The sequence below is a fragment of the Zalophus californianus genome, chromosome 3 (assembly GCF_009762305.2).
Source record: "Zalophus californianus isolate mZalCal1 chromosome 3, mZalCal1.pri.v2, whole genome shotgun sequence".
NCBI classification, from domain to species: domain Eukaryota; kingdom Metazoa; phylum Chordata; class Mammalia; order Carnivora; family Otariidae; genus Zalophus; species Zalophus californianus.
Window position 1 is genome coordinate 183,687,818 of NC_045597.1, and position 21,388 is coordinate 183,709,205.

At 41.9% G+C, this 21,388-nt stretch overlaps 1 protein-coding gene across 4 annotated transcripts in view; it reads left to right on the forward strand.

The window, feature by feature from the left end:
- Positions 1 to 21,388, forward strand: part of COL4A3 (collagen type IV alpha 3 chain) — a 126,992-nt gene that overhangs the window by 70,201 nt on the left and 35,403 nt on the right. For all 4 annotated transcript variants that reach the window (XR_003519184.2, XR_003519185.2, XM_027590008.2 and 1 more), the window contains exons 12-25: positions 480 to 521; positions 739 to 816; positions 3,002 to 3,064; positions 3,691 to 3,750; positions 4,977 to 5,021; positions 5,526 to 5,579; positions 6,524 to 6,565; positions 9,061 to 9,145; positions 10,374 to 10,409; positions 12,613 to 12,777; positions 15,858 to 15,950; positions 16,655 to 16,750; positions 18,879 to 18,949; positions 19,778 to 19,960. Coding sequence is in view for 2 of the 4 variants with exons in the window: in XM_027590008.2 (XP_027445809.1) it covers positions 480 to 521; positions 739 to 816; positions 3,002 to 3,064; positions 3,691 to 3,750; positions 4,977 to 5,021; positions 5,526 to 5,579; positions 6,524 to 6,565; positions 9,061 to 9,145; positions 10,374 to 10,409; positions 12,613 to 12,777; positions 15,858 to 15,950; positions 16,655 to 16,750; positions 18,879 to 18,949; positions 19,778 to 19,960 (1,113 nt within the window). In the remaining 2 variants the exon portion in view is untranslated. The remainder of the gene's footprint in view (positions 1 to 479; positions 522 to 738; positions 817 to 3,001; positions 3,065 to 3,690; positions 3,751 to 4,976; positions 5,022 to 5,525; positions 5,580 to 6,523; positions 6,566 to 9,060; positions 9,146 to 10,373; positions 10,410 to 12,612; positions 12,778 to 15,857; positions 15,951 to 16,654; positions 16,751 to 18,878; positions 18,950 to 19,777; positions 19,961 to 21,388) is intronic.

Below are 21,388 nucleotides of genomic sequence, written 5' to 3' on the forward strand. Positions count from 1 at the left end.
GAGTGAGACACACTGTTCACATTAGACATAGCTCATTTCACTAAATCACTAGTGAAGTCAGATAGCCTGAAATGTTTTCTTAGCCTCCCTATCAACTTTTGAATTTCAGAATCCAGAAGTTCAGCCACCCTTCCTTCGTATCCTTAAGACGAGAAAACTAGGGCATCAGAAAATTAGACAACCAGCCAGTGGCTGAGCCAGAAAAATGTCCTCTGAGCTGGTTTCCCTTTCCCATCCTGCCACACGGCATGTCATCATTTGCCATAGAAAGTCCATCCCTTAAGTTTTCTGCACTTCATGATCTCCACTCTTGAAAGAAACATATTGCCCCTCTCCTCCAAGAAATAGCTAAAGTAATTTTCATAACACTAACATACCATTAAAATTTAAACATTCAGTTACAAACATTGGAACGTCAGTGGATTTAGACTCCTCATCTCCGTTTTTGAAAAATAATTTAGTGTTGTCTTTTCTTACAGGGTCACATGGGCGATAAAGTGATAGGACAAAAAGGAGAGCGGGTAATTCAAATATTGTGGTTTGTTTGTGGGCAAGACGTTTTACGTTTCATAGCAATCATCCTGTACATCTTAGTCACTAGGTGACCCTGGAGCAAACATGTTTGCTCTGTCGTTTGTGCTATCTTCTTAACCTAAGAACCAAAGGGGAGAGTCTTTCTCTCCAAAAAGCAAAGGTGATGTTGTTTGGTTTGGCATTCCTGAATGTGTTTGTCTTTAGGGTGTGAAAGGATTAACAGGACCCCCCGGACCACCAGGAACGGTTATTGTGACGCTAACAGGCCCAGATAACAGAACGGTAACTCTTCCATTTTATTACTCGGGTTGGACGTTCTCACTTTCCAGGGTGAGGTCCTCATGATCCCTTACCTCTTTTATTTATTTTTTATTTATTTTTTATTTTTTTAAAGATTTTTTTTTAAAAGATTTCATTTATTTATTTGAGAGAGAGAGAGAGAATGAGGGATAGAAAGCCCGAGAGGGAAGAGGGTCAGAGGGAGAAGCAGACTCCCCACTGAGCAGGGAGCCCAATGTGGGACTCGATCCCGGGACTCCAGGATCATGACCTGAGCCGAAGGCAGTCGCTTAACCAACTGAGCCACCCAGGCGCCCCCCCTTACCTCTTTTATAAGCTTTGCCCTCTGAGCCCTCTCAGCCAGCCTGAGCCTCTGGAGTTTATTTTTCCCCATCTTTTACTCGTGAACCAGAAAACATGAGACAGAGATCTGAGGCAAGATCAGAGGCTGGCGGCTTCCATGATTCTAGAAGGTAGAGCCTGAATCTAATTTTGCTCACCTTTTATCCTCACCCCTTTCATTGTTCCTAACTCAGATGGGGATTCAGTGAGTATTTTTTGATAAATGATAACAAAATAGGTGTATGGCTATGATCCAACTGAATAGTAATGACCTAAAGATATCAGTGGAATGGTATTATAATCAAACGGGGCATTTTTACCTGCCATTATATCCCCAAGGGCAATGTGGCATGCATTCTTCTCCAAGGACACTGTGGCCCCGTTTTTCAAAATGAACATTTGCTTTTTGCTTCCACCATGAGGTAGCTAGACCAGGATATAGAACTGAACTGAATGCTCAGAAAAAGTGAATCATAATATAATACCCCAAACCTAGACACAAGGCTGATGCCAGAAGGTCTGGGGGGGTGGGGAAGTGAGGGGTTAATTAACAATTTTTTTGTGGATTAACTAAGAAATAAATATAAATCCTCCTTCTCTTTTAAACTTCTGATTGTTTTTAATAATAGCTTGATCGAAATATAATTCACATACCATATAATCCACTGTTTTAAAGAATAAAATTCATGGGCGCCTGGGTGGCTCAGTTGGTTAAGCGACTGCCTTCGACGCAGGTCATGATCCTGGAGTCCTGGGATCGAGTCCCACATCGGGCTCCCTGCTCAGCAGGGAGTCTGCTTCTCCCTCTGACCCTCTTCCCTCTCGTGCTCTCTATCTCTCATTCTCTCTCTCTCAAATAAATAAATAAAATTTAAAAAAAAATAAAGAATAAAATTCATGGGTTTTAGTTATAACTAATTTTAACGTTATTCAGATATAATTTATATACCATGAAACTCACTTATTTAGTGCACAATTCAGTGGCTTTTAGTGTATTTGTGGGGTTGGACAACTATTACCACATGCAATTTTAGAACATTTTTATCACCTAAAAAATAAACCCCTTAGCTTCTCTAATATAATTAATTCTTAATGATAGAAGTTTTGTTTATCAAAACAAAATTGAGAAGAGTTAAAACAAAACATGGTGAAATTTGATATGACCAAAATAATATCACTGAAGATTGGAAAAAAATTGACCTAAGGAAAATAACTAAACTTCTCAGAGGTAATCAACAAAAATAAAATTAATGAAGTATAAAATTTTATTGGCCAGAACTGGACAGAAAAAAAATCTTATCTTGACAAAAACTAGATCTGGAAGATTTGACCCAGGTGAAAATTTTTGAGTTTGAAAAAAATGTCCCAAGAGGAGACTCACACTGGAGAAAGTAGTCAATAAATGTGATAAGAACACACACACACACACACACACACACACACACAAAAAGAACACAAACAAACCTGATTAACACAATCAAATCCTCCTTACAACATATGATCAGAAATTAATTGATCCCAATGAAAATAATTCTGTATATTAAAAATGAAAATAAGATACATTGGGAATGATTTGAATGTGCTTATTGAAAACTGATTCAGGAATTAAATTGATTTAACATAGTTGGATTCAAAAGATACTTTCTTTAATACAACAAAAGTTCATGTATGGCTTCAATGGGTTCACAAGTATAAAATCTGAAATACAAAAAATGATAACCTGTCATGTATACATAAGTAGTTTGTAGATCCAGTTCGTTGAACAGATGGAGAAAATTTTCAAGTAAAAGCGGTATAATCTTGTTTGATCTGTGTGTAATGACTTTAAAAATTGTTTTTGTCGCAGGACCTCAAGGGGGAGAAGGGAGACAAGGGAGCCCTGGGGAAATCCGGACCTCCTGGACCCTCAGTAGGTTCTTTAGAGTCATGTTGTTCCCTGGAAACATGAAGTAGAGCCTTAGTGTGTATTTGGATGTATGATCTACTTTTAAATCTTAATATTAGCTAAAGCATGATAATATTTCACCACAGACGTCATGGAATATACTAGAATTATTTCACACCCTCTTCTAGCTGAAATCCCTGCGAGGTTGTACACCCACCCACGGCCTCTCTCCCATCTTATGATTTATCTTCAGCATCTGGTGTTTTATTTTATTTTTTTATTTTTTTTTAAAGATTTTGTTTATTTATTTGACAGAGAAAGAGACAGTGAGAGAGGGAACACAAGCAGGGGGAGTGGGAGAGGGAGAAGCAGGCTTCCCGCGGAGCAGGGAGCCCGATGCGGGGCTCGATCCCAGGACCCTGGGATCATGGCCTGAGCCGAAGGCAGTTGCTTAACCAACTGAGCCACCCAGGCGCCCCCAGCATCTGGTATTTTAGCATCTGTCTTTAAATGAACACTTATACATGAGATGACCCCCCATTTGGACATTTTAAAATATAACAGAATAATCAGAAGGAAAAACTTAATGACAATCGAGGTGAGTCAAAAAATCGATTCATAAAATTTGACATAACTCTCATTAATTACAGGGACCACCTGGAGAATCTTATGGATCTCAAAAAGGTGCTCCTGGAGAACCTGGCCCGCAGGTAAATTTGGAAACTCAGTATTGTGTACAGCCTGTATCAGTCAATGCTTAGGTCTCTTTAGGAGGCAAGTGTAAGATACCCAGTTCAAACTAACTGAGATTTTTGTAAGCTTTTTTAAAAGATTTAGGAAATGAAACTTATTTGTTCAAGTATCTGAGGATTTTATGGCTAAAACAGCCTCCAAGGACTTCAGAGCCTGAAACAAGATGGGCAGGAGTCCACCTATCATTTCTCCTCCTCTGTGTGTATTGGCTTCGTGGTCTCCTTTGACACTGATCTTGCACGTAGGCGTCAATGGGGAGGAAGAGCAGGAAGTAGCAGAGGACAGCTTCGGGTTAATGGCATCCAAGAAGATAGTGTGTCTCCCTGTGTCCACTAATAACACCCCCAAGAATCGCTCTAATTGGCCTAGCTTGGTCCTGTGTCTCGCCCTGGAGAGATGACTGTGGCCAGGAGGGAAAGTTCCCAGGATGGGCCAGGCCAGCAGGGTGGGGGCCACTGTGACCGACAGTCCCGTCCGACCCACACAGAGTGAGGAAAGGGCAGCTCTCCAAAGAAGATGGGGCACACTGTGACATGGGTGCTGGGAAGACAGAAGCAACCGGGGTCCACTCACCCACCCAGCTCTATTTTGGAAAGATTTAAACACATATATTGTTTAAAGACTCTAAAGATTATACATCAAGAAAAGTATTTTTTTCTAAGAAAAAGTGTTCGGTCAGTATGATGTTTAATTCTATCACAGAGGGTAAACATTGTAACAGTTCATCTAAAAACCTTGTCTGTTTGGGACACTGCAATATGCCTTTATAAATATATTCAAATATTGGCACGTGTGCGGGTCGGGGAATTGCCAACCTTTCAAATAAATAATTTGAGTGTGAAGTCCTCCCTCTTTCTAGGTCTTTTGGTCCATTTCTCTGCTTTTTCAGTTTTTCTTCCAAGCTGGGATGGGCAGTATCAAATCTTGTTTAATTAGCTAATCTTACTTTCCAATCTTTCTCCCATTTCCCTCCCTAATTTCCCATTCTGACTAGCTTCTGCCTTCCCCGGCAAGAGAAGGTCTGTGATTAATAGTTTTTTCTTCTAACAAATGGGTGGAAAGTTTCAGTCAGGCTCTCTTGCCCAAGGTCAAGAGGAAATGATCATATCATTTACGTTTTCCATATTTATTAAAATTATCCATATGTATTAAATTATGTGGTTTTGCTTTGTTTTTGTTTTAGGGAAAACCTGGCGAAGATGGTGCCCCTGGTTTCCCTGGCACTGAGGTAAAGACATGTTTGGCCCATTGATGTTGTTGAAATGTCAGTCCCATTAGACGAAGAAGGATTTGGGGAATCACTGTTAGTTATGAAGCTAGCAAAAGCACATAGCTTTTTAAACCCGTGTTTGAGAATCATAGTGTTACACCCTCACTGTGAAGAGAGATCATCCGAGCACGTCTTATTTTTTCTTTTCAAAGAGGAGTTCCAGGGCACCTGGGCGGCTCAGTCAGTTAAGTGTCCGACTGTTGATTTTGGCTCAGGTCCTGATCTCAGCATTATGGGATTGAGCCCCGAATTGGGCTCCGTGCTCAGCCAGGAGTCTGCTTGAAGATTCTCTCTCCCTCTCCCTCTGCCCCTCCCCCACTCATGGGTGCACGTGCTCGCTCTCTCTCTCAAATAAATAAATAAATCTTAAAAAAAGAAAAGGGGGGGGGAGTTCCAACTGTCCCTGCTTCCCACAGAAGAAATTGACCTGTATGTCTTCTGACCCATTCTCTTTTTCCACAGGGATCCAAAGGCAACAGGGGCTTCCCTGGGTTACGGGGTAAAGACGGCATTAAGGTGATCCCCTCTCTAACATCCTGTCTTCAGGCTTTTTAATTGGTTGGGTTTTGCCCACCCTTTCCTGGCCATGCCCTGAAAAGAGGTATAAGGGATTGCGATCAGAGCTCATTAAAGTAGCCTAGTTTTATTTGTTAAGAGGAAATAAGAGATGGGACAAATTTACTTAGACACCCAAAGGGCAGTTTTGTGGGAAAGATCTAAAACTTGTCTGTGTGGTGGAAGCTGCCTGACATCATGACCAGTGAGATTTAGTTTCTTCATGAGGAAGGAGTTGGACAAGTCCTGCAAGTGAAGGTTTCTGGTCACTGGAAGTCAAGTGTAGGCTGAACCCCATGAGTCTCGTTCTGGGTCATGACACACTCAAAGGTCATGATCAGTGAATTATGAACTGTGTTCCATTTCATTTGTTGCTGACAACATGTTACAGATGTTTTCAAATATTGTCGTTTCAAGTAATTGTAGGGATATGGGCAGAGTAAAGATTTATCCTATACTAATATGACTTCTGGTAGAATTCTGAAAGTGCTGTCCTGATTTGGTAAGGAAGGGGGTTGGTTACAGGTTAGTTGGGACCCTGGGAATTGCACACAACCCACAGCCTGGTTTTGCTGTGCCTGTAATCTGGGGGAGAACGTGGGCATGTGAAATGCATAGGAACACCCTCTGAAGGTATTGACATGGAAGAAACACGTAAGCTACTAGAGCAACAACCTCTTCCCAAGACCTTGTTGACAGGATTCTTGTCCCAGATACGGCCCTCCAGGGAAATGACCCAAAGTCAATGTCCCGTTCATTTTAACTCGGTTTGTACACTATATGGAAATAACATGACTTTTAGCATTAGTTTATTGTTTAACTGTTTGTTTTGCTTTTTAAGCATACTAAATATGTAAATACTTTGGGTTAATGTACTCATAATTTATAACGGTCTTTCAATACAGGGGTGGAAAGGGGACATTGGCCCTCCAGGATTTCGTGGTCCAGTAAGTGTAACTAAAGACAGTATCCATGTTGGGGCGCCTGGGTGGCTCAGTCGGTTAAGTGTCTGCCTTCGGCTCAGGTCATGATCCCAGGGTCCTGGGATGGAGCCCTGCATGAGGCTCCCTGCTCAGCAGGAAGCCTGCTTCTCCGTCTCCCACTCGCCTTGCTTGTGTTCCCTCTCTCGCTGTCTCTCTCTCTGTCAAATAAATAAAAATAAAAAAATCTTAAAAAAAAAGACAAGTATCCATGTCATATTTGATCAAGTCCTTCAAAGTATCAAAGAAATTTTGAATCAGTGTCTCTCATTAACTATTAAGATAGAGATTATGGTATTTACTTTTTTTATCACACCAGGGGAGAAAATAGCTGTTGTCATTATTTGTCCAGTGGACAATGGATAAATATTTCTATTTGGTCCTATTTGGTCTCTGGAAGGCACTAGAAATGCCCACCCTGAGCAATGGGAAAGAAGAAACCCTTTGTCCAATCAGACATGGCCCAAAGTGCCCTGTGCCCTTGAGCAGAGTAGGAAGGATGCACTGGAGGTCAGCTGGGGCACCCATGGGAGAGGGAGCCCGCTCCACCCACTCCAGTGGGGCCCACATATGACAACCTGTATTTCCACGCACCAGAAGCTCAACCAGGGCCAGCGAAAACCAGTGACCCCCCCCGCCAGCCCAAATTCCATCTCAACAGGCAGTCTCCTCTCTCCAGCATGGACATGGATTTGATATCTGTCAGCTCCTGACTTCAGAGTGCCCATATTCTCTATTTTGGGACCCTGTAGCTTAAGGAGATGAGTAAAAGGGACCCAGGCTCCGAATTCTGGTATCCCTTTCTCTCCTGCCTTTAAAAGACAGTAGTTCTCAGGGCACCTCAGTGGTGCAGTGGGTCAGACTCTTGGTTTCGGCTCAGGCAGTGATCTCAGGGTCGTGAGATTGAGCCCCAGTCAGTCTCTGCACTGAGCTCGGAGTCTACTTAAGACACCGTCTCCCTGGGCGCCTGGGTGGCTCAGTTGGTTAAGCGACTGCCTTCGGCTCAGGTCATGATCCTGGAGTCCCGGGATCGAGTCCCACATCGGGCTCCCTGCTCAGCGGGGAGTGTGCTTCTCCCTCTGACCCTCTTCCCTCTCGTGCTCTCTATCTCTCATTCTCTCTCTCTCAAATAAGTAGATAAAATCTTAAAAAAAAAAAAAGACACCGTCTCCCTCTCTCTCAGTCCCTCCCCCACCCTCTCTCTCTAAAATAAATAAATAAACCTTAAAAAAAAAAGACAATAGTTCTCACATTCAGTGTGCTGAGCAGAGCTGCTATTTGTGATTATGCTGGTTGCACAGAAAGGTCCATGATGATAAAAGAGTCGTGGGGTGGGGGTGAGGGGGTTCCGTTATGCGTTGCAGTTCTCAGACCCCTCAGGCTAAGCAATTTAACTCAGTAACTGGAGGAGCATCCAGGAAATTCACATCTTCACACAACAAGCCAGTGATCCAGATGCAAGTAGTCCCAAAATACTTTTATGGAGTTGCCGGGAAGAAGAAATGGGCCATTTTGTGAAAGCACTTAGCCAACATTTGGCAGGTGCATGTATGTCATTATGGATTTTGTGATGGAGATTATTACATTATCATTACTGTTACTATTATGAATTATTTTTGTGATTTTATACATAATTAACCACAATACTTTTGTTATCTCTTTTTTAAACACGCCAACAAAGTAATTGGCCCCATGCAGCATACGAGAAAACAAAACAAAACTTTTATATTTCCATCTTTTTTCCTTGAAGATAAGTGTACTGAATTCTAAGTGAAACCGACTTGTCAGTTGCGCTTGAGAGACATTCTTAGCATTCCTAACTTGCTGTGTGTGTTTCAATTCTATATAATTCTGCAGCTTCTAGTAACTTCCTTGGAAGTTCTACTTAGGAAGCAGACGGTTAAGGAGACCAGCAGTAGGTCCACCAAGTGTGTTAGAAACAATAACCCTCAATATTATTGCAAGCCAATGGTATCCTGAAATTCAAAGAAACAATCAATGGAGTATTTTTTGCTGGGTGGGTCCCAACACACTCTGAAATAAAGTTAGTCCATGAGGACAAGCATTTTTTAAAAAAAAGTGTAATAGAATATAATAAAAAAAAAATGAGAGTTGATAATATGTCAAAAGGGTAAGTCACTACTTGTGAAACTTTAATTTCAGTATACATATCCCCCCATATCTAGATATGGATAGAACTGTGAGTTTGTGAGCTGGCTCACATCATAAAATGTATTTCTCACTGAAAGCCCATGAAATATATGATATGGTGATACCAGAAACATCAACTTTGATCTTTAAATTTATCCATCATGTATACATGACTTTATTCCTGCTAACACATAAACTTACGAATTCAGGAAAATACCATTTGGGGGTGGGGGGAAAGGACATTGAAGTATTGCATTTGGTGAGCTCACCGTAAATAGCTCTCCTTTCTCTTTATTCATTTTTCCTTGAAGACAGAATATTATGATTCATACCAGGAAAAGGGAGATGAAGGACTTCCAGGCCCACCAGGGCCCAAAGGAGCTCGTGGCCCACAGGGTGAGAATAAATTTCTTCCTAAAGCATTTGCTGACCATGTCCATGTGTTTATTTCCAGGCAATGTATAACAAATGTGCTTATAGACCTAGAATTTACCGAGGGCAAAAGGGAGGTTTCCCAGTTTTCATGGATGGTAGTATTGGTGTGTCCTAATTTTCATACTTTTATATGAAAATTCCATAGGTACTATACCATAGAAGGTAATTAAATTCTCTTTGTGTGCGAAAGCATCAAGTTCAAGTCTGACAAAAAAAACACAAATGTGGCCAGAGGGCAGGAGGAGGGAACGGAAAGAATCGGCAATCTCAGGGGGATAGGAAAGAAAAAAACAGGGACCCTGAAAAACTGTAAATTGAGACAATCCACCCACTAGTGACAAGAGGGGCCTGAAACCTGGGTTTCCTGACTCCTGGCACCGTGAAGTAGAGTCACATTTACTCAGATGCTGTCCCTTTGGATAGATTAGAAAGGTGTAGGCCAAGAGCTCTCCTCTGTGGCCACACATCACAGAATCCCTGGGAACTTCTTAATAATGACATGCCAAGGTCCCTTCCCTGGCATTCTGATGTAACTGTCTGGAGGAGGGCCCTGGGCACCGGTAGATTGTAAAGGCTCCCCAGATTATTCTAGTGTGCGGGCAGGATCAAGAACCACCAACCTAAGGCAAATTGTTGATACAAATAAGATTTCAAAAGAGAATTTCACTTACAAGAGTACAAATTCCCAGTGTTCTTAAATAAATGGACAGAGAAGTACAGACATGGACAGAGATTTTTTTTTTTAATCTGATATGTCCACTATAAATCACTCATATGTATCAAAGAATTAGAACCCCGTTGCACTGTCACAGCTAGAAGTGATCTGAGATGTAACACCTGGCCAAACCACAGGACCTTGACAGTTCCAGCTATTTGCTCTTGTCCGTCTGCACCATTCCAGCCAAGTGTCAAAGGCAGAGCAGGCTCCTAGTAAATGTCCTCTGAATTGTTTGACGGCGGTAAGGTGGCATGATTCGCTTCTGAGTGTTAGGCATCTCAGACTAGTTTCTTCTCTGTAGTTTGTCTAAACAAGTGAAACTTTCTAATATTTATCTATGTGAGAGTGGAAGAAAAAGTATGAAAATATTTATTATTAATTACAATAATGTGGTCACCCAAGATTTCAAAAATAGGGGGAGGGAAGTATTTATGTCTTTATGAGTAATCAGTTACTGTTACGGATTTGTAGGTCCCAGCGGCTCCCCTGGGGTTCCCGGAAGTGCTGGTATGTACGTGTTTCTTGGGGCACCAATAGAATGGAAAATCACGGGGGCGCCTGGGTGGCTCAGTCCGTTAAGCATCTGCCTTCGGCTCAGGTCGTGATCTTGAGGTCCTGGGATCAAGCCCCGCATCGGGCTCCCTGCTCAGCAGGGGAGTCTGCTTCTCCCTCTCCCTCTGCTCCTCCCCCCTGCTCATGTTCTCTCTCTCTCCAATGAATAAATAACAAATCTTAAAAAAAAAAAAAAAAGGAAAATCACTTTTGCGTTGCTTACATAAGACAAATGTTTCATTAATTGATCTAAAAATGTTTCCAGCTTCTTCATTGTTAACTTTGTGACTCATAGCAGAAAAGGGAGTAGAAGCTGACACAAAGTGACTTAGGAATGCTCTTTTACTTCTTAGTGGTTTTAACTAAAGTGTAAGGCAATAACTGGTGTAGGAGCAGAAGCCTTGAAGCTCAGAGGAGGCACGGAGGTAGAAAACAGTAATTTATAGTAATTAGGTTGGTTAAAAATGGTAGTTTTCATAGTGTATCACATGTTGTGTAAGTACATAGATTGCACTTTTTTTTTTTAGGTTTATTTATTTATTTGAGAGACAAAGCGCAAACAAGCCCAGAGAGGGGCAGAGGGAAAGAATCTCAAACAGACTCCCTGCTGAACGTGGAGCCCTACACGGGGCTCAATCCCACACTGTGATATCATGACCTAAGCCGATACTAAGAGTAGGTGGCTTAACCAACTGAGCCACCCACGCACCCCATAGATTAAACTTTCATGAGTTTATGTTTTATAAAAACACCCATGAGTCACTGGAGTGGTTGCCTCTTGAGAGAGGAAGACTAGAATCAAGGACATTTAATCAAGGATTAACCTCAGTGGCTTTAATTATAACTAAAATGCTGTCATGTGTCATTTTGTAGAGGAAACGAAACCATGAAAAAAATAGCAAAGATTTGATAAGCCCTGCCATTGATTACATTTTTCTCCCTGCCTTGTTGTACATTTAAACTATTTCATAATTTTGAAAATGAATTGAAATTAAGTGATTGCCGAACTATATGTATCTTATAAACCCCTTGTAAAAAATAGATAAATGGATAAATATTATAGGTACCTGCATGTGCACGGAAAAATATACGCCAAATTGTTAACAATGAGTATCTCTCTCTTTTTTTTTAAGATTTTATTTATTTATTTGACAGAGAGAAACAGAGCGAGAGAGGGAACACAAGCAGGGGGAGTGGGAGAGGGAGAAGCCGGCCTCCCACCGAGCAGGGAGCCTGATGCGGGGCTCGATCCCAGGACCCTGGGATTATGACCTGAGCCGAAGGCAGACCCTTAACGACTGAGCCACTCAGGCGCCCCAACAATGAGTATCTCCTGAAGTTGGAATACAAAAGGATATTTTAGAGATCTGGCTAAAGATTAGGGGAGAGTTTTTTTCTCTCCCCCAAGTAATGAATAGGCTCCTTTAGGAAGTACAAATTACAAATCTCTAAAACAGATGCCAATCACAGGGATTTGCTTTTATGGCAAAATCCTTATGCTCAATCATCAGAAATAATCAGATATTACCCCTGCCGGTTCTCAGCCCTTTGGTGGTGAGGTCTTTCTTCTTTTTGTTAAACTGTTTGCAAGGCAGGGATTTGAGACAGGCCCTCTCCTCACATCCTTGTCACCTTAAGAGGGACAGATGAAATGGCTTTGTACCACCTGGCAAGGCTTCTCTCCCAGGAGATGCCTACCTCCCCACCACGCTCTTTTATAACTAAGATGTTTGGCAGGAATGAAGTCCAATTAGGACAGTCTCTCTTTCTCATTTCAAACACTGAAAGGTAGGTAGGTATCTTCTAGTCGCTAATGAAAAAAATCCACAAAGCAGCACATATCGAAGAATTTCTCATGAGGTCCTTTTAAACAAAAAGATGACAATGCGTCTCTAACTCTGTTTCAGTCCCTTGTAATAAAGAAGTCCCTATCTTACTGATGGGACTGGGATGTTCTGGGCTTCGCTGTGCTGTGAAAGTTTAACAAGGCCACAGATGAAGGAAGGAAGATATTCTCTTTTTGTTTTATATGCTTTCTATGCCTCTCAATTGTGTAACTTTTGTTAATAAGGATACGTTACTTTCTGCAATTAAAAAAAGTAATACATATGAATCAGGAAAACATTGAAATTGCACTAACATGATTCTTTTCTCCAAGGGTCATTGAGGCTTGGCCCCAGAGGAGCCCCTGGATCTCCAGGAGTGAAAGGAAGTAAAGGGGAACGAGGGCCCCCAGGAAAGAATGCAGTGGGGCCTCCTGGGTCCCCAGGTTGTCCTGGTTCACCAGGCCCTATAGGACTGCCAGGATATCCAGGACCACCAGGTAGATACCTAACGGGGCCCCTATTGTGTACACTGCCCAATAACAGATGTGTGCAAATCAATGGCAATGAACCTTACTTGCAGCTTGGCCGTCAGTCTGTGTCGATCTTAGGAGCGATCTTTCTGCTGCTGTTTCATCTGATGAGCTATCTGTGAAGACAGCTCAGGTAGAATGAGGACATAGCAGGTGCAGCAAGGCTTTAGCCTGAGCTCCCACAGAGGGCAGAGTGGGAGGCAGGGACAAGGGACAGTGAAGCAGAGAAGGAGGGACGGTTATCAGGTTGGCCTTGGCCGAGTCTGTAACTGCTTGTCTGGTCCCTGGAGAATATCTTCCTAAAAGCTACAACTTTGGTTCAGGACAATCTGTCACAGGGGAACAAGAGGCAAGAATTTATCTACCCATTCCTATTAGTCGTGGGTCGAAGATATATCCCACAGGACCAGACTAACCACACACACACACACACACACACACACACACACACACACACACACACACACACACACACACACTCTTCCAGGCTGTGTTAGCATGGCTCCCAGGGCGTCCCATGCACTGGCATCAGCAGGAAGACCCAGGGCAAGGCGGTGTGGGCTGGAGGTGCAGCAGGGGCATGGGGCAAGATGCTGCCAGATAAAGTGGGTCAGAGACCACGTAGCTGCAGCCTAGAGGACGGGAAGTGCCTGGAGTTGTCCTCCCCTCTCTAGCCCCCCATAGCCGCCTAGCCTCTGCTGGCTGACAGGTACACAGTACCTCAGAACATATGCGTCACTCTTTGTCTCTTAAAACACCTCTCTGGAAGGTGCCTGGGAGGTCTTGTGCTTTATACTCAACCTTCCTAATAGCCCTAAGAATCTTCTGTTGTGCCAGGGATTTTTTTTTTTTTAATTTGTTATTGTTACGTTAATCACCATACATCACATCATTAGTTCTTGATGTAGTGTTCCATGATTCATTGTTTGTGCATAACACCCAGTGCTCCACGCAGAACGTGCCCTCCTTAATACCCATCACCAGGCTCACCCATCCCCCCACCCCCCTCCCCTCTAGAGCCCTCAGTTTGTTTTTCAGAGTCCATCAGGGATTTTATTTTTAAGAAGGGATTTTGTTTTTAAGAAAGGATTTATTATTTATAGACAGTGTGATTATAAATCTGGAAGATCCAAAAGAATAATCTGGAAAACTCTTACTGTTAATAAGATAATTCAGCTAAATTAGGTCTGGCTATTCGAGCAATATTTGAAAAAAAAAATAAAAGCTTCCCTTTAGGCCAGTGGCTGTTTAAGAAATTATCCCATTAATAAAACAATATAATATCCAAGAACAAAAGCTGTCAAGCTCTGGTGTGAACCTATGTGGAAAACAAAGCAAAATGAAACTTAACTAAAACCTTTCACTGGGTCGGAGATTTTAACAATTTCTAGTCCTCCAAGTCTTTTTCAAGACGTAGGTTTAATGTGCTCATTTCATCGACCAGGGGCCTGAGGTGCACAGCTCTTGGCGCTCATGAGTGCCGTAATCGGGCTCTGGACCCCAGGGGCCTGAGGTAATACAGCTCCTTCTGCAAGACACTGTACATCCTCTCCCCTTAGAGGTGGCCCTGGTTTCCTGTCCTCTCTTACCTAAGCAACACCTGTCTGTCCATCCAGGTGCAGCTTCAACTTCAAGTCCTGCAGAATGCTTACACTGAGCCCACATCCTGGAACACTCAAGCTTATCCTGATAGTAGTTTTTCTCATTGCCGGTCTTTGTCAGTTTCCCCTACGAGACTCAAAGCTCTTTGAGGTCAGACACTGTGTCTGGTTTGCTGTTTTAAACTCAGCATGTAGCACAGGGGCTGGAACATTGTAGGTACTCAAATATTTGTTGAATTAAGTATGAAATGACCAGGAAAATGTGCAAGTAAATACAAATGTATAAATGTGTAAGTATACATATATGTCTACCTTAAGTATAAAACTGCCATTACATTTTACTGTTTAAAGATAACTATCCAAGTTAAGAAGGGAAGAATGAAGGGGGGGAAATTGGAGGGGGAGACGAACCATGAGAGACTATGGACTCTGAGAAACAAACTGAGGGTTCTCGAGGGGAGGGGGAGTCGGTGATGGGTTAGCCTGGTGATGGATATTAAAGAGGGCACCTATTGAATGGAGCACTGGGTGTTATACGCAAACAATGAATCATGGGACACTACATCAAAAACTAATGATGTAATGTAGGGTGATTAAGATAACATAATAAAATTTTAAAAAATTAAAAAATAAACAAACAAATAAAAATTAAAGATAATTATCCAGTCATCTTAAAGACACAGAAAACTGGATCACAAAATGAGCATTCCTTTCAGACAGAGTCAAGCAAACATTACCCACACCCCATTCCATCTCAATTAAATGTCTCCACTGATAACCTTGGTCGCTCTGAAATTTGGAGCAGCTATAGGCATTGTTTTGAAATATTTAGTTTCATCAGCATTGCCTTCAACCTAGATTTGAAATGGCAAGACCAAAAAATCCAGTTATAGAACACAAGAGTTTAAGAGCGCTAGCTGTTCGTTGTAACGTTATAGTAGTGGATACATGTGGAAAACTGGGAAGAGCTTTCTTGAAGAATGACAAACTCGATTGATGTGAACAAGCCATGCAGAGAAAACAGATGATACTCTGTCAAAACCTTTTCACTCAATATGTATTAAGCATCTACAATATATCAGGAAGATTCAGTGTACCTGAGATAATAGAATGTGATGTGACCCTTTGCCTAAACATTCTAAAGGATAGTCTTGGAATAATTGGAAATAAGTGGCTAAAATAACATGGATTAATTTTATGATGAGAACTAACCAGATAACAAACTTTCAAAGAATCACCACACTAGTATCAAAAAATATCACATGTCTGTAGTGAGAAAGGAAAAGCTGGTCAACACACTTCAGTCTTCAATTGCAGATAACCTTCAAAAGATGCAGCCTCCAAAACAAATATGGGGGAAATGCACATAGAATAATACATCTTACTGAAACACTTGCTCATTGAATAAAGAAACAAAACACTAGCTGTGGTGTTGTCTTTTTGCAGGTGACATCATCTTTCGCAAAGGTCCACCTGGAGATGGCGGACTCCCAGGCCTTGTAGGGTTTCCAGGAATCCCAGGAGCCGATGGGCCCAAAGGTTGGTTCAATCAATGGTGTTGTTCTATAAAAGCAAGCCATTCTCGTCATCATTCCTATCACTGATTGCACCCCTCGAAACAACAATGATCCCAAACTGCAGTCAGGGATGGCTTCTTTTGCAAAAGAATTGCCTAAAAGTATTCATTTATCTGCAAATCAACCATGAATTTGACCCATGCCATAAATTGTGGGATATGCCTAGAATATGAGTTTTATCCTGCACTGAAGGAGAGAGATACTGAGAGAGTAGATATGTTATTCTTGATTCAGGATTTCCTTTAAGAATATTAAGAAGGTCAGATAGATAAAGTAAGCCAATATAATACATGAACAATTTTTTAAAGATTTTATTTATTTATTTGAGGGAGGGAGAGAGAGCAAGAGCATGAGCAGGGGGAGGAGCAGAAGGAGAGGGAAACGCAAACCGCCCTGCTGAGCAGGGAGCTCAGTGCAATATGGGGCTTGATTCTAAGATTCCAGGACCAGGACCTAAGGGGGGGGGGGGCAGACCCTTAACTGACTGAGCCACCCAGATGCCCCAAGATGAATGATTTTTTTATTAACATGCACAATGTCCTTGATGATTTCCACTACACCCCCCCCATTTTTAATGTAATAAGTGGCTGCGTGGTTGGGAAACATCTGTCCTTTCCACAGACTTGGTGTGGGTTTATGAGTAATGTGCGCGTGCTCTCATTGCAGGGGAACCTGGCCTTTTGTGCATACAATGTCCTTGTGTCCCAGGGCCCGTGGGTCCCCCAGGACTGCCAGGGTTGGATGGCATAAAAGGAGTCCCAGGTACAGATATTTTGCACACAAAGGTTTTGGCAAGTACAAAAGGGTCAGCTCACTGGGTGTTGAAAAAAGCTATCAGACATCTGGAGGTCATGATGTGGTTTGCATGAACTTAGAGATTTTCAAAAGCATACTCTGTTAACATAAAGCAAGCTAAAATAACACAAAAACTGGCCTTTCCCCCGTTCCATTTTAATTGCTGAATTCTAGCAAACCATGGAGTTCCCCATGAATTATAGACTGGGGTTCCTCCGGGGGTAGGAATTAGGAGGGGTGAGGCAGCTACCCCACACACACACCACCTTTTTCTTCCATAAAGAAATAGGCTCTCTCTCATTTTTTCTTCTTAAAAGACACAACTCTCCTCAGTCTGTTTTTTTAAGGTCCCCACTTTTTGGTAGAGCCAAGGGCAGATGCATGGTTTCATCCTTTAGAAGGGTATAAGTGCAATAAATCGGCACACGGATGGGGGGCGACAGCGTGGTGTGGACTCTGGTAAACTGGAAGGCACGTTGGAGGGGCCATCCCGCACCAGCTCCAGCCTATTGTTACTTTTCAACATTTTCGGCCCTGTGTTGATAAATCTTCCAATTTTTCCTGAGAAGAAAGAAATGAGGGTTTTTATCTGAAGTCTTACTTTTTTCAATATTAGCTACTAACTCCATTTTTGAGGGAAGAAACCATCTTAGAGGCCAATATTCTGAGAGCTAAGTAGAGCCCTTGTCATTTCTCCTGCCGACCTCTGTGCCCAACCAGGACCCTCCCCCACACCTGGTTGCTCCAGGCGTCACATCCCTGCTGCCCCACCTCCTCCCCCTTCCTCAGGCACAGAACTGGCCGTAGACAAAACCCTGAGGCAGAGAAAGTCTCATTAGTTGGGTTCCTCTGCCCTTCGTGCCTTCGTGCCACTCTCCTGCTCCTTCATAAATGCCTTAGTTACTCTGTAGTCTCTGCCCCCTGACTCCCTGAGATGGGCCTGAGACGGAAATAGTCCGCGAGGGGCGGACTACTCCTCATGCAGCTCCTATTCAGTGCCTAAGACTCTGGGTAGAATGTCCTATTAAAACATAAACTAAGAAGGAAGGGAAGGAGCTGGGGAGAGAGAGAGAAGGAAAGCAATCATTATTTCCCTAAGTTCCCTCTGAGTGACCTCTAGCCCAAGGGTAGAATGCAAGTGGGCAGCTCACTGATGACCAACTAGCCGTGTTGAATTTTCCTTGGTTTCTCTACATTCGGCATACTACAGGTATAGCTCACAGAAGATATATAAACAGGAAAACCACTTGGATGAATATCAAAAAATATACCCTGACTCAAATCTTGCAAAAAATAAAATCTGAATAAACATTTGTTAACACATTGGCTTGAGATCCAGCCAAAAGACCCTCTAAAGGGATCATCTTTACAGAGATATTTAAATACATAGAGGAAGTATAAAATTGTACAGTAAAATGTAATTTGGCAACAGATACCCAAAGCCTCGGGAAAGTTTGTGTCCATTTGGTCTCGCACTTACACTTTTAGGAATTTATTTAAATTACTCGATAACTTTGAAGTACTAAATACCTAGGGATACTTATCACAGCATTGTTGACTAGAGCTAAAGTTGGGGAAAGATCTAAATGTTGGTTGACCCACACAATAGGCTACTACGCAACCATTGAAGTGAAGCTATAAATCTGTATTTATTGACATATGATTCCAAAATACCATGCATATGTCCAGTGTGTTATGGATATAAAATTTTATGAGTAACATACATGAAAATTTTAGCAAATATTGTCTTCTGGTGGTAGATTTATGGGTGATTTTTTATTCTCTTCTTGCTGAATCTGTTTTTTACAATGAGCATATGGTACTTTTATGATCAAAACAAATAAATGTTTCTCCTTAAAATTATAAAGACAAGAATTTTAGGAAGGTAAGATTTTTTTTTAATGCCTTTTATTTTTTTTTTACATCATCTCTTATTCCACTTCTGCACTCACATTCACTCCCTGCACTGGGTGTTTTAAGGTAAAATTGTCTTTCTTTCCTCAGAAGAAAACACCCTATTCTCTTCATATACTGCATTACCCTGGCTACTCAGAGTTGGCGTTCAATGAATATTTAATAATTTACTGCTTTACAGGAGGACAAGGGCCATCTGGCATTAAAGGAAGCCCCGGGTCCCCAGGAAGTACGGGTCTTCCAGGATTTCCAGTAAGATTTCATGCTTTGGAAGCTTTAGTGTCAATTTGGGAAACAGCACACTCTGGAAATACAGTTGTGCCACACAAAGGTTATCAGTTTGGTTCCTGGCAAAGAGTGCTTAATATTAGAGCATTTGATCGATACTTGACTAAATGAATGAATGAATGATGTGTGAATGGAATAAGGGAATGAAATAATGAATTTATAATCATTTAAAACGGTATCAGAGATAGTAGGTGGATCTGTTGCTGCCTGGGGCTGAGGTTGGGAACAGAGATTGACTGCAGATGGATTTGAGGGAATTTGGGGCAGTGATGGAAAAGTTTTAACACTGGATTGCAGTGATTGTGCCATAAATTACAAATTTACTAAAAATCATTGAATTGTTTTTGTATATAGATACATCTCATGATATGTAAATTATACCTCAATAAACTTTTAGAAATTAAAATTTTTATTATCATGGTGAATCAGAAAGCTATGTAAAGATAAATATATTTAAATCAAATTATCCATAGATGCATGTTAAAATTTACCAATATTCTAACATAATCTAAATTATGGTGACGTTTGTATCGTATTGAATAATATTACTGGGTGTGTTGCATTGAATTGCACTAACTGTATTCTTTTCCAGTTTTGGAAGCAAATAGAGAGAAAAGAAAACCAAAAAGCTTGACATTATACTTGTAGGCCAAAGAAAGTGTCTTTAAAAAAAAAAAAACAAAACCCACATTCATTAAAATTGAAAAATTCTGGTTGACATTTTCTTTTTAAGATTGGCAGAAGAACCGCCGTACCCAAATGCAATGCAGCCTTGTTTCTGTACCGCCCTAGGGATTCCCGGGTGCTCCGGGGGATCCAGGACTTACCGGAGAAAAAGGTGGAGCGTCTCCGCCTGAGGGAGAAGCGGGTGCCCCAGGGGACCCCGGGCCCAGAGGGCATCCTGGAAGAAGGGGCCTGGATGGAACTCCTGGAACTCCCGGGGTCAAAGGGTCGCCAGGGCCCAAAGGTGAACTGGTTGGTATCGAGTAACTTTCTTCAAATTACCTTCCCTGCAATTGAAATGCTCTGAAGTGGTGACCTTGGGCAATCTCCATTCAGAAAATGGTTGGCCGCTCAGCACAGTGGGTCCTTCCAACTGCGCACTGAGGTGCCTTGGAAGGAGCAGTAATGACCCCAGCAAATATGTATAGTATTTTGACACAGAGGTGGCACTTGATGGTGCTTTTAGCCCAAATGAAATTCTATGTTGATAATGACCTTGTCTCCTACACAAGTTACAACCCCTCATTTGTATCCGGTGAGTTTATACACGAGTTCAGAAAATGACAAATAATGGAAAGTTTTGGTCAATATTTTGGGGGCAGTGTTCATTCTTTTAAGTGAAAATAAATGCTTAAAGACCAGAATATTTAGGAGTAGCGTCATCAAATAAACAGATCAAATGTTTTGTCATCTAAAATATTTAAGCTTCTGTAGATTCTCTTTTCATGAGATAGGGATGGAATCTCTCACACGTTCACTTGAGAGATTCCTACCAGGAGCAATTTTAAATCGTCGTGGGGTCAGAGGCTGAGCACCTCCCCCCAGTGTATTTGTGAGAAGTTTGCCAGGCATGCTGCCCAGCCTGCTCCAGGAAATACCAGGTTCTTCCAAGATTTCTGAGTGTTATCCAGTCAAGGGGGTCCTGCCTTGAACAGGAAAACTTGGCAAATAAATTTGAAGATTCGTTTACACACCCTTTAGTATCAGAATATAAAGTGTGGCTCACCGAGATACAGATGTGGTATACAGTCTTTTTTTTTAAGATTTATTTATTTATTTGAAAGAGAGAGAGAATGAGAGAGAGAGAGAGAGCACATGAGAGGGGGGAGGGTCAGAGGGAGAAGCAGACTCCCTGCTGAGCAGGGAGCCAGATGCGGGACTCCAGGATCATGACCTGAGCCGAAGGCAGTCACTCAACCAACTGAGCCACCCAGGTGCCCCTGTGGTATACAGTCTTCCCAACATCTTTTTGATGACAAAATACTTTCTGGCTGAGACCAGCTAGCCGGTTCAGTGTTTCTCAGACTCTCCTCTGGCAAAAAGGTTGGCTGTCCCGGAACGGGGGGTGGTGCAGTTATACTTTATAGAGGGACAGAGTCTAGAATTCTCTGGTCTAGTATTAAGACAGTTCACATGATGCTTCCTTCTGCATCTCACTAATTTCCTTATTAGTTCCAGTAAAAGTAAAGTAAAGAAAAAAATTAAGGCGGTGATATGTTGAGTCTTATACCCTGTCATTACAGAAGAAGGGGGAAAAAACAACGCTTAGTCACCCAATGATACTGAACAATGAAAAATCAAGTCAATTTTATTATTTGGGGCCATATTGGGGAGGAAGAGGAACTCGATTATTGTGTCACATTTGACTTGTTTAAAATATACAAGCCATTTCCAAAGTTA